At 42.3% G+C, this 13,176-nt stretch overlaps 1 protein-coding gene across 2 annotated transcripts in view; it reads left to right on the top strand.

Annotated features, from left to right (window-relative positions):
* Window positions 1–13,176, top strand: part of LOC110530497 (corticotropin-releasing factor receptor 2) — a 66,391-nt gene that overhangs the window by 35,943 nt on the left and 17,272 nt on the right. For both annotated transcript variants that reach the window (XM_021613636.2, XM_021613637.2), the window contains 4 exons: window positions 8,187–8,272; window positions 10,322–10,428; window positions 10,747–10,864; window positions 10,963–11,116. In XM_021613636.2, coding sequence (XP_021469311.1) covers window positions 8,187–8,272; window positions 10,322–10,428; window positions 10,747–10,864; window positions 10,963–11,116 — 465 coding nt within the window. The remainder of the gene's footprint in view (window positions 1–8,186; window positions 8,273–10,321; window positions 10,429–10,746; window positions 10,865–10,962; window positions 11,117–13,176) is intronic.

Below are 13,176 nucleotides of genomic sequence, written 5' to 3'. Positions count from 1 at the left end.
CTTAAGCAGGGAGGTATATCTACTGTACTTTGACATGCCTCAGGTCATACAATTTAATTTGAAATGTCTGGAAAGCGTGACTGACTTAACTGGCTCAGGTGGGTGACATGCATGCAATATAGAGTCAGTAATACATCCCTTTATAGGAGTTGTTTCATATGCAGAAGCCTGGAAACTCATCTAAATCTAGGAGAACATACAGTATATTAATATATCAAAAACCTAGGAATTATACCTTTTTATTAGATTTAATTGTGTTTTTGATTAGTTTTTTATCACTAGCATTGTGATAAAGTGGGTATGGAATTCTACAACCTGCTCAACCTGTACAACCAGCTGGATTCTCTTCAACCCTTGGGAAACCTCCTTCAATACTATAAACAACATACTGTACACTGAGTGTACAAAACATTAGGAACACCTTCCTAATATTGAGTTTCAGCCCTTTTGCCCTCAGAATAGCCTCAATTCGTCAGGGCATGGACTACAAGGTGTCAAACGCGTTCCCCAGGGATGCAGGTCCATGTTGACTCCAATGCTTTCCACAGTTGTGTCACGTTGGCTGGATGTCCTTTAGGTGGTGGACCATTCTTGATACACACGGGATACTGTTGAGGATGAAAAACCCAGCAGCATTGCAGTTCTTTACACACTCAAACCATTGTACCTGGCACCATACCCCATTCAAAGGCACTTAAATATTTTGTCTTGCCCATTCACCCTCTGAATGGCACACATACACAATCCATGTCTCAATTGCCTCAAGGCTTAATTTTTAATTTGTTTTACCTGTCTCCTCCCCTTCATTTACACTAATTTAAGTGGATTTAACAGGTGACATCAATAAGGAATCTTAGCTTTCACCTGGATTCACCTGGTCAGTCTATGTCATGGAAAGATGTTTTGTACACTCAGTGTATACTGTACACAGAAGCCTCAGTTTCTCCTTATCCAAGTCCAAAGTAAGAGTTGAAACTGACTCTAGAGTGTCATAGTTATGGAAAGAGAAACAAATATATGAATAAAGTGGCTTCATCATGCGTTTTGTACAGATGGTTAGTCAGAAACCTGTACTCCTCTCAACCTGCTCCCCAGACCTAAATTCTTGACTGAAAGTGTGTTCTTCACAAAGAAAGGATGATATGAACACAGAGAAAAATGAAGTATCTGGGAAAATCCTCCTCGTCTTAGAAGTGTAGAACTGGGGGTGTTTGAGCTACCGTACAAGGCTTTGCCTGCAGACAGGCACTGTTGGTGTGAAAGTATCTGAGTATTCCCGGAATGCCACCCAATTACTTTGGATTTACTTTGTCAACTCTGAAGTGGCTGAGTACAGAGGAGGATGAATCTTTAGGGAGTCAGAGGTACAAACCAGTTCTCTTTAATATCCTAAAAATACACTCAAAATGTATTTAGTACATCTCTCATCTGTTGTCCAGTTCAGCACTGCCTCTGGCATTGGATCAATGCACATGTCCAGTTAGTTTTGTTAAACAGGGTCAAATGAACAGACTCAATGTATTTGGTTGGGTAATGTCATTGATTGTTTTGCCTTGTCTCATGGGACTCATGCTGCCTGTTTGTTCCAAATGATTTAACTGAAGGTTGCATCCAATTCAACTGTATAGATTCTTCATGGTTAAATATCCATCCAGTGCAAATTAAAAACATTGATTATGAGCCGAGGTCTTACTGTTGATTAGGAAATACCATTGAACTCAGAACAATAAGATTTGACTCACGCTTAACTGATAGCGTGATACCTCGTTATGCACACATGTTAGCTTTATTCATAATCAGGTGTTGTCCTTTGTCTTGTGTCTCAGTAAATCCTCATGTGTTGAAAGGTAATAAAACAGATTGCATGGCCAGATCTGACCGTCTTTATTCAACTCACTGCCACCCCATCCACTAACTCAGCACACCCTGCTCCTCCAATCAATCATCAAGCCAATATTTAGCTAAAAAAGGTCAGTGAACATGCCCTAATGTTAATTGTATACATCAGGATTTTGTATATCTCATTATATAAAAGAGAGACAATCATACAGTATCAAAATGTTGAAAAGAAAATAGTGTGAGGCGTTGGAAAGGACTGATTCATTTGAAATGATCTGATTCTCTTTCATGAAGTGGACATAACATAATGCACAAAATTAAGAGGATTAAAAAGAAGTTTGAAGTGGTCTTCAAGAAGGAGATAAAAAAAAGTATACTGAAATGTAGAAAATGGGGATATTCAATTTTTTACAAATCTGTTCAAAGTTGATTACAATAAGAGGTTTTAAAAGATATGCAAATATATTAACTGGAGGACAAAGAGGCTTTGCAAATCCCCTTTCACAAATTAACATTTTTATTCCTAAAGTGTCTAGGGTGGCAGAAAAAAGATTAAACCGGTAAACTTTGAACCGAGGGGCAAAGTAACACTCTTGTCTCGACTCACAGGAGAGTGCTAAGTGAAAGACTCTTGTGTCACTACTATGGACTTAATAACTGCTACTGTAAGTTAAAAGTGTTACTGATTGTTGTGTAACTATTATTGACTTAATCCTACACATTAATGATTCTGTAACTATTATCGATGTATTATCTACTAGGACTACTACAAGGGAAAGATTGAAAGTGTTACTAACATTTATGTTACTATTATTGACTTAATCTTACACATTAATGAATCTGTAACTATTATCGATTTATTATCTACTAGGACTACTACAAGTGAATGATTGAAAGTGTTACTAATATTTCTGTTACTATTATTGACTTAATCTTACACATGAAGAATTGTGTAACTATTATTGACTTGCTACTATACTTGGCGTGATGCTATGTAATGATTATCAACTAAATGAATTAAGGATTATTTAAGCAATAAGGCCCTTGAACTGAGGGATTATTGTGTGATAACTCCCAACTAAGGGCTGTTCTTAGGCCTGAGGTGAAGCCGATTCTAATCATTCTACTCATTTGACTATGCAATGCTAAACAAATTATTGGCATGTAGCTATCTAGCAGAGATTCAATGATGATGGTCCTTAGTTATTTTTTCATGTTTTGACCCAGTTGTTAATTGTTAATCATTCTATTCATTCAACGTTTGTCATGCCCTGACCTGAGTATTCTTTGTTTTATTTGTATATTTTGGTTAGGTCAGGGTGTGACATGGGTGATGTATGTGTTTTTGTACTGTCTAGGGGTTTTGTAGGTTTATATGGTTGTTTACCATCTAGGTGTTTATGTATGTCTATGGTTGCCTAGATTGGTTCTCAATTAGAGGCAGCTGTTTATCGTTGTCTCTGATTGGGAACCATATTTAGGCAGCCATCTTCTTTGGGTATTTCGTGTGTAGATGTGTAGTTGCCTGTGTCTGCACTCGTTGTCATAGCGTCACATTAGTTTTGTTGTTTTTGTTTAAGTGTTATTCGTGTTTTTTCGTCATTCAATAAAATAATGGATTCACAGCATGCTGCGCTTTGGTCTACTCCATACGACGATCGTGACAGAATAACCCACCAACAATGGACCAAGCAGCGTGGTAATGGCCAGCAGCAGCAGCGGGCAAAGAACGCAGCATTCATGGACTTGGGAGAAGATTCTGGACGGCGAAGGATCCTGGACACAGCCAGGGGAATATCACCGCCCCAAAGCAGAGCTGGAGGCAGCGGAAGCAGAGAGGCACCGGTATGAGGAGGCAGCACAGCAGCGTGGCTGGAAGCCCAAGAGGCAGCCCCAAAAATGTATTCGGGGGGACAAAGGGGGGTGTGGTGAAGCCAGGTAGGAGACCTGCGCCAACTTCCCGTGCTTACCGGAGAGCGAGGGACCGGGCAGGCACCGTGTTATGTGGTGGAGCGCACAGTCTCCCCAGTGCGTGTGCATAGCCCAGTGCGGTACATTCCAGCTCCTCGTATCGGCCGGGCTAGAGTGGGCATCGAGCCAGGGGCCATGAAGCCAGCTTTACCCATCTGGTCTCCAGTGCGTCTCCTCGGGCCGGCGTACATGGTACCAGCCTTACGCATGGTGTCCCCGGTTCGCCAGCACAGCCCAGTGCGGGCTATTCCACCTCGCCGCACTGGCCTGGATACCGGGAGCATTCAACCAGGTAAGGTTGGGCAGGCTCGGTGCTCAAGAGCTCCAGTGTGCCTGCACGGTCCGGTCTATCCAGTGCCACCTCCACGCACCAGCCCTCGGGTGGCAGCCCCATGCACCAGGCTGTCTCGCCGTCTCATCCCTACAGGTGCTCCCGCCTGTCCAGTACTGCCAGAGCCTTCCTCCTGCCCAGTGCTGCTGAGTCTCCGATCTGTCCTGAGCTGCTAGAGTCTCCCGTCTGTCCAGAGCTGCTAGAGTCTCCCGTCTGTCCTGAGCTGCTAGAGTCTCCCGTCTGTCCTGAGCTGCTGGAGTCTCCCGTCTGTCCTGAGCTGCTAGAGTCTCCCGTCTGTCCTGAGCTGCTAGAGTCTCCCGTCTGTCCTGAGCTGCTAGAGTCTCCCATCTGTCCTGAGCCGCTAGAGTCTCCCGTCTGTCCTGAGCAGCTAGAGTCTCCCGTCTGTCCTGAGCTGCTAGAGTCTCCTGTCTGTCCTGAGCCGCTAGAGTCTCCCGTCTGTCATGAGCCGCTAGTCTCACGTCTGTCCTGAGCCGCTGGTGTCTCCCGTCTGTCCTGAGCCGCTAGAGCCGCCAGTCTGTCCTGAGCCGACAGAGCCGCCAGTCTGTCCTGAGCCGTCAGTCAGCCAGGAGCTCCCAGAGCCGTCATCAGCCAGGAGCTGCCAGAGCCGTCAGTCAGCCAGGACCTGCCAGAGCCGTCAGCCAGCCAGGAGCCGCCAGAGCCGCCAGCCAGCCAGGAAACGCCAGAGCCGTAGCCAACCAGGAGCCGCCAGAGCCGTCAGCCAGCCAGGAGCCGCCAGAGCCGCCAGCCAGCCAGGAAACGCCAGAGCCGTAGCCAGCCAGGAGCCGCCAGAGCCGTCAGCCAGCCAGGAGCCGCCAGAGCCGTCAGGTAGTCCAGAGGCGCCTTTCCGTCCAGTGGCGCTCTCTACGATGACCTTCAGTCCGGGGCCCGCTGCGATGGTCCCCGCTCCTGAGGTGCCACTTAAGTGGGCCAAGACTGAGGAAGAGCGGGGTCCACGTCCCGCACCCAAGCCGCCGCCGTCGTGAAAGAGGCCCACCCAGACCCTCCCCTTTAGATTAGGTTTTGCGGCCGGAGTCCGCACCTTTGTGGGGGGGTACTGTCACGCCCTGACCTGGGTTTCTTTGTTTTCTTTATATATTTTGGTTAGGTCAGGGTGTGACATGGGTGATGTATGTGTTTTTGTACTGTCTAGGGGTTTTGTAGGTTTATGGGGTTGTTTACCATCTAGGTGTTTATGAATGTCTATGGTTACCTAGATTGGTTCTCAATTAGAGGCAGCTGTTTATCGTTGTCTCTGATTGGGAACCGTATTTAGGCAGCCATCTTCTTTGGGTATTTCGTGGGTTATTGTCTATGTGTAGTTGCCTGTGTCTGCACTCGTTGTCATAGCATCACGTTTGTTTTGTTGTTTTTGTTTAAGTGTTCTTCGTGTTTTTTCGTCATTCAATAAAATAATGGATTCACAGCACGCTGCGCTTTGGTCTACTCCATACGACGATCGTGACAACGTTGCTATGCTAAACAAATCATTGGCATGTAGCTAGCTAGCAGAGATTCAATGATGAGGAGAGAAAATAACTTCAATGAATAATGATTTAATAAATATTCAATAGGCCTACATACAGAGAGTTCGCATTTGTAAAATGATACGTTGTTCCACAGGTCGTAGAGGCAGACAGGTATGTTTATACAACCCCCAACTATTGCAAACCAAATAGTAGCATGGTGTAACGTGTGAGCTGGGAGTCGGGAAGCAAGTTCAGGGAGTGAATACATTTAATGACTGAACGAAACATAATACAATACAACACAACACAAGAAACACGAACAACGCACAGACATGAAACAGAAACAATAACGCCTGGAGAAGGAACCAAAGGGAGTGACATAATTAGGGCAGGTAATCTAGGAGGTATTGGAGTCCAGGTGAGTGTCATTATGCGCTGATGGACGTAACGAGGGTGACAGGTGTGCGCCATAACGAGCAGCCTGGTGACCTAGAGGCCGGAGAGGGAGCACACGTGACAGGACCCCCTCCCTGATGCGCGGCGCCAGCCGCAGGACGCAGACCAAAATGACGATCCCGGGGATCAAGAGCGGACAGGTCACCTCTGCTGAGGCACAGGAACCTGTCGACCTGGCTGAGGCGTGGGAGCATGGCGACCTACACCTGCATTGCTTGCTGTTTGGGGTTTTAGGCTGGGTTTTTGTACAGCACTTTGAGATATCAGCTGATGTACGAAGGGCTATGTAAATACATTTGATTTGATTTGATTTGACCTAGAGCGCCGGAGAGAGAGCATACCTGACACATGGAAAAATAATGTGTAGATGCTTTTTCCCCAAAGCAGATGAAGTTTATGAATTTCCTGCCTGGGCTGTAGGCAGTGGAATTATGACATTAATACGTCATGGTATTTTGTAGGAGTTGTTGTCCCACAACTCCTGCATATCAACCAATCAGCATCCAGGATCCAAACAACCTGCTTTACAATGTTGTTTAACTATCATTGACTTAATTCTTAATTCACATGAATGATCTTGTAACTATTATTGAGTTACACTGAACAAAACTACACTGAACAAATCTATAAACGCAACATTCAAGAATTTCAAAGATTTTACTGAGTGAGTTACAGTTCATTCAAGGAAATCAGTCAGTTGAATTAAATTCATTAGGCTCTATGGATTTCACATGGCTTGGAATACAGATATGCATCTGTTGGTCACGTATAATGTTTAGTGATGTCAACATTGTGAACAGAGTGCCCCGTGGTGGCGGTGGGGTTATGGTATGGGCAGGCATAAGCTACGGACGACGAACACAATTGCATTTTATCGATGGCAATTTGAATGCACAGAGATACCATGACGGGATCCTGAGGCACATTGTCGTGTCATTCAACCGCCTCCATCACCTCATGTTTCAACATGATAATGCACAGCCCCATGTTGCAAGATTCTGTACCCAATTCCTGAAAGCTGAAAATGGCTCAGTTCTTCCATGGCCTGCAAACTCACCAGACAAGTCACCCATTGAGGATGTTTGGGATGCTCTGGATCGACATGTATGACAGCAATATCCAGAAACTTTGCACAGCCATTGAATAGGAGTGGGACATCATTCCACAGGCCACAATCAACAGCCTGATCAACTCTATGAGAACGACATGTGTGAGGCATGCAGCGCGACAAAAAATGTTTTCGCGTTTTTTTTTTTAAGGTATCTGTGACCAACAGATGCATATCTGTATCCCCAGTTATGTGAAATTCATAGAATAGGGCCTAATCATGTTTTGTTTGTTTATTAATTTGACCATATAGAAAAACAAGCACACATAAAACTTGAAAAATCCATACATGCACATGAATATAATAATTGAGGATAACACACAGTAAAGTTTGGGTCTTATTTCCATATTGGTCCTCTTCATTTATTTCAATTGACTGATTTCTTTATATGAACTGTAACTCAGTAAAATCTTTGAAATTGTTACATGTTGCATTTATATATTTGTTCAGTATATTATCGACTTACTTCATAACTGTTACTACAAATGAATGATTGTTGTTTTACTATTATCTTCTTATCTTAAATATAGCACAATCATATGTATTGTGTAATATTGAACTCAACATTGATGGCAAGACTAAATTCATACATTTGATTTTTGGCCAATAGGAGCAACCAGCTATGAGTACACATCTTAATTTAAACACTCTTTTGTTACTGAGAATTTTCCTGCATCACAGGAAATGCAGATGAGCTTTGTGATTTACATAAATTCACTGAAAATCCACACTAATACACAGTTATATTAACAGTATTGCACTTTTCATGTAGACTACTTTTAGCCAGCTGATAGCCTAACCACGGATCAAGCAATATTATGGACTAAACGTTCAAATCCTGTTGCTGAATGATTATTTTTCTGTGACAGTATAGTTCAAATTAAGATCCTACATCTGTATATTTCTGTTTACTCTATTGAATGTACCTGTACTTGAATTATAGCCCAAGTAATGTGACCATACATTTACAATCCTCTCACTCCTCTTTTCGCAGGGAGTGCTTACAGAGAATGCATGGATAATGGAACGTGGGCTCTGAAGAGCAACTACTCCAGTTGTGAACCCATTTTGGAGGAGAAGGTTGGTTTAACTATTGGTTATACAGCTCAAACCCTATGCCTTCTCCTTTATTATGCTCATTGCAAGTAACCTGTTAGAGACAACGTTAACAACCAGAACCACACACATCACATAACCAAAAGTATGTGAATACCTGCTCATCGAACATCTCATTCCAAAACCCTGGGCGTTAATATAGAGTTGGTCCCTCCTTTGCAGCCTTGACAGCCTCCACTCTTCTGAGAAGGCTTTCCACTAGATGTTGGAACATTGCTGCGGGAACTTGCTTCCATTCAGCCACAAGAGCATTAGTGAGGTCGAGCACTGATGTAGGGCACTTAGGCCTGGTTTGCCGGCTATCCAATTCATCCCAAAGGTGTTCCATGGAGTTGAGGTCAGGGCTCTGTGCTGGCCAGTCAAGTTCTTCCACACTGATCTCAACAAATCATTTCTGTAAAGACCTCGCTTTGTGCAAGGGGAAATTGTCATGCTGATACAGGAAAGGACCTTCCCAAACTTTTGCCACAAAGTTGGAAGCACAGAATTGTCTAGAATGTCATTGAATGCTGTAGTGTTAAAATGTATCTTCACTGGAACTAAGGGGCCTAGCCCGAACCATGAAAAACAGCCCCAGACCATTATTCTTCCTCCACCAAACTTTACAGTTGGTACTATGCATTAGGGCAGGTAGCATTCTCCTGGCATCCGCCAAACCCAGATTCGTCCGTCGGACTGCCAGATGGTGATGTGTGATTCATCACTCCAGAGAATGCGTTTTCACTGCTCCGGAGTCCAATGTTGGCCACGCCACTCCTGCTGATGCTTGGCATTGAGCATGGTGATCTCAGGCTTGTGTGCGGATCTTTAGCCATGGATACCCATTTCATGAAGCTCCCGACTAACAGTTCTTGTGCTGACGTTTCTTACAGAAGCAGCTCTAACAGGGCAGAAATTTGATGAACTGACTTGTTGGAAAGGTGCCATCCTATGACGGTGCCACATTGAAAGTCACTGGGCTCTCCAGTAAAGGCATTCTACTGCCTATGTTTGTATATGGACAATGCATGGCTGTATACTCAATTTTATATTCCTGTCAACAACGGGTGTGGCTGAAATAACCAAATCCATTTGAAGGGGTGTCCACATACTTTTGTGTATATAGTGTAATCAGATCAACCTGTTAGACACGATGATGTACAATATGTCCTAGATAACAACATTTAAAATGATATCTTTGGTGTAACGGTTTTCTTCCGTTGAAGGAGAGGAGGACCAAAATGCAGCGTGGTTAGAGTTCAACATGTTTAATAAAGACCATACACGAGAACACTACACAATACAAAACAACAAATGTGAAAACCGAAACAGTCCTATCTGGTGCAATGACACAAAGACAGAAGACAACCACCCACAAAGTACCCACAGAATATGGCTGCCTAAATATGGTTCCCAATCAGAGACAACGAAAGACACCTGCCTCTAATTGAGAACCAATCTAGGAACCATAGACCTACAAACTACCTAGAAAGGAAACAGCCCCATAAACATACAAAAAACCCTGACCAGACAAAACACATAAATCCCCCATGTCACACCCTGACCTAAACAAAATAATAAAGAAAACAAAGATAACTAAGGCCAGGGTGTGACATTTGGAATGATTGTGTAACATGATTAGTGGATTATTTTCATGCATACTTTAGGACATTCAAAATGATGATATTTATGTTTGCTGCTTTACTAATGTCACAAATACGGAAAGATTTTCACAAATAGTGCAGAATTAGTTGTGGCATACTTACCTTACTTGTCTGATTAGGGCATATTCATGGCACATTTACTATATAATAACAGTTTATTTATTCTTACTAATCCAGTCAGCTAAAGTATGTAATTTATCATCAGAATGTTTCACATTTCCATTTGTATGTATTATCAATATCTTTTGAAGGTGAATTGTGCATTGCAAATGTATGTCTCTGTCAATGTGTATATAACCCCTTTATTTTTAGTTTAACATTTTGTGTCTAGCGAGATTTTGAAGTAGATCTTGTGATATTCTCTCCACAGAGGAAATACCCAATGCACTATAAGATTGCTCTGATCATCAACTACCTCGGCCACTGTATTTCTGTGGGAGCTCTTGTCATAGCCTTCATTCTCTTCTTATGCTTAAGGCAAGTACAGAAATAGTACCCTTCTAAATGTATCTGCAGAACATGTGACCTCTTACAAAATAATGACTGAAATGTATGTGAACTGCAGGACTGCCCTCCTATTAGGCTAACTCGCTTAATGTCTTTTAAGTGTCTTGATGCTTGTTAATATAACACTTTTAAAAAAAAATTTAAAAAAATTATCAAGTAAATTGCACCCAAGAGTAAAATGTGTTTAAATGTATACTTGTCGCCTACTATAGGAATATGTTTTTGACTGGAATTTTGTAACTTTAGGTATGTAGACTAAAACATTGTTTTCTTTATTTCCTTCTCTAGGAGCATAAGATGCCTTCGAAACATAATCCACTGGAACCTGATAACAACCTTCATTTTGAGGAACGTTATGTGGTTCCTACTTCAGTTGATTGATCACAATATACATGAGAGCAATGAGGTAACTGTCGTTAAAAATGATTATTTACAATTCACATGACTGTTAAGATTTTTATTGCACTAATAACTAACTACGATCGTTTTCCTATCTTTCTACAGCCTTGGTGTCGTCTTATAACGACTATATATAACTATTTTGTGGTGACCAATTTTTTCTGGATGTTTGTTGAAGGATGCTACCTTCACACAGCCATTGTGATGACTTATTCAACAGACAAGCTAAAGAAATGGGTCTTCTTGTTCATTGGCTGGTGTAAGTGCATTCTAATTAATAATGTTCAGCATCAGCAAGTGTTTGAGTACCAATTTACTATGTCAGACTATGACAAGTGACTGGCTTCTATCATAAAACTGCATAAGGCAGAATTAACACCGCCTAAATATGAAACATGAAATGGCAGTTATTATGTTTACCCTCTTTTCAAAAATCATATTGTCACCTCCATGAGCCAATGTGACAGTCTGGTTAAAACAAATTGTTTCTAGAAATAGGAATATCATTTTACTGTAGCTGTAAGAGGTAAATCCCCACATATTACATAGAAGAGACCAGTGATTTTATTAATTCACCTCTGTCACAAAGGGTGAATGCTACAGAATGCTTGAGTATACGTATGTAGACAATGTAGTTAAATATAGCTGATTAGCAAAACAAAACCCCATTCCATTTCTCTCAAAGCACCTTGTGAGATGAAACCAAAAGCATGTATTTTCAAGAAAAGACCATATGCTATTGGATTGTGGGTAAATCAGAGTTGGTTGTGCATCATTTCAGGCCTGTGATTGAGCAAGTACTTGATGGGACGGGCAGCAGATGCATCCAGTCATCACCACATAAATGACCCAGGCTCACCTAGAGCTGAAGTGTTAGTGAAAGCACATTGCAGTCAGGAGAGACTAGCACTTATGTTAGAAGCTGACTCACACCATGGAGAGGCACCTGAAATGACACGAGTAGCCTTGAGTCATTCGGCTGAGCTGAGCTCACTGCTGAGCCATCTTGCCGTTTTCTTTATGTAACATGTACAGTAGTGTAGGACTTTATATGCACTGGAATAAAAACATTGATCTGAATGGATATGTATATAGCTCACATTTAAGTGAATCATCCCAAATAGCTCTTTGTACTTATTGTAGGCTAGGGTAAAGGCCAGGGTATAGTAAATACATCCAGTATAGTTATTAGAAATCTCATATTGGCCCCAAAATGTAATTAACTAAAGTGTGTTCACTCAATTCAGCTACGTGTAGTGGAGGTGTTGTGGAGTTGTTTCGTTTCAGCAGTGGGATGTGTTGGTGTCAGGAGTGGGATGACGGTCAGAATTAATTTTATACATTTACATTTAACAACATTTTTCAATTGATCTAGCAGTCTATCTGAACAGTTATGTCTTTGCTATGCACATTTATTCTGTAAGAAGTGAAAACCTTGCACAGTAGTGGATCATTTGTCTATATATATGTTAAAAGTTAAGATTGTAATCAGGTTTTATGTTTGTTTTATTGGGATGTCCTTGAGAAAACCCTTCAGTAATTTACTCAGTCTGCCACAGTTCCACTGATGATCAAGTGGTTTTCATGCGCAGGTCTCAGCTTTGAAGTGGAATCTTACAGTATTTGCAACATTGAATTATGATCTCTCATTTCAGGCATTACCGTGACAAGACTTGGTTCTTACTCTTGTGAATCATAATTTCTAATCAGTATGTCTGGCATGTGGGTTAATTTAACATAGACTTTCTTCTCTTTTTCTAGATTAGAACAACTATGCGTTGTCTAGGTATTATAAGGGCACAGGGCGAGACCCAGATGCAGACACGGGAGGCAGATGGTTCAAGTCTCTGATATTTATTATAATCCAAGGGGCAGGCAAGAGAATGGCAGTGGACAGGCAAAAGATCATAAACAAGGTCAGTCCAGGAGGTACAGAGTGGCAGGCAGGCTTGAGGTCAGCGCAGGCAGTATGGTCAGGCAGGCGGTTTCAGAGTCAAGGCAGGCAAGGGTCAAAACCCAGGAGGACTAGCAAAAGAGTGATAAGAACAAGACAATACAAACTGGCAACAGACAAACAGGGAATACTGCAATAAATACCCATGGACTAATGGGGAAAACGGGTGACACCTGGAGATGGGTGGAGACAGGTATTTGTATTTATTGTGGATCCCCATTAGCTACTCTTCCTGGGGTCCAGACACATTAAGGCACATGACAAAATAAACAGCAATTAATTAGGGGGTGGGAGGGCCAAAGGTGGTAGAACGTAGTACTCTGGTTGGGGTGTAGCATAGTCTGAAGGTAGAAAGGGGCAGTTCC

The sequence above is a fragment of the Oncorhynchus mykiss genome, chromosome 8 (assembly GCF_013265735.2).
Source record: "Oncorhynchus mykiss isolate Arlee chromosome 8, USDA_OmykA_1.1, whole genome shotgun sequence".
Taxonomy (NCBI): Eukaryota; Metazoa; Chordata; class Actinopteri; order Salmoniformes; family Salmonidae; genus Oncorhynchus; species Oncorhynchus mykiss.
This window is presented reverse-complemented; position numbering and strand designations above follow the sequence as displayed.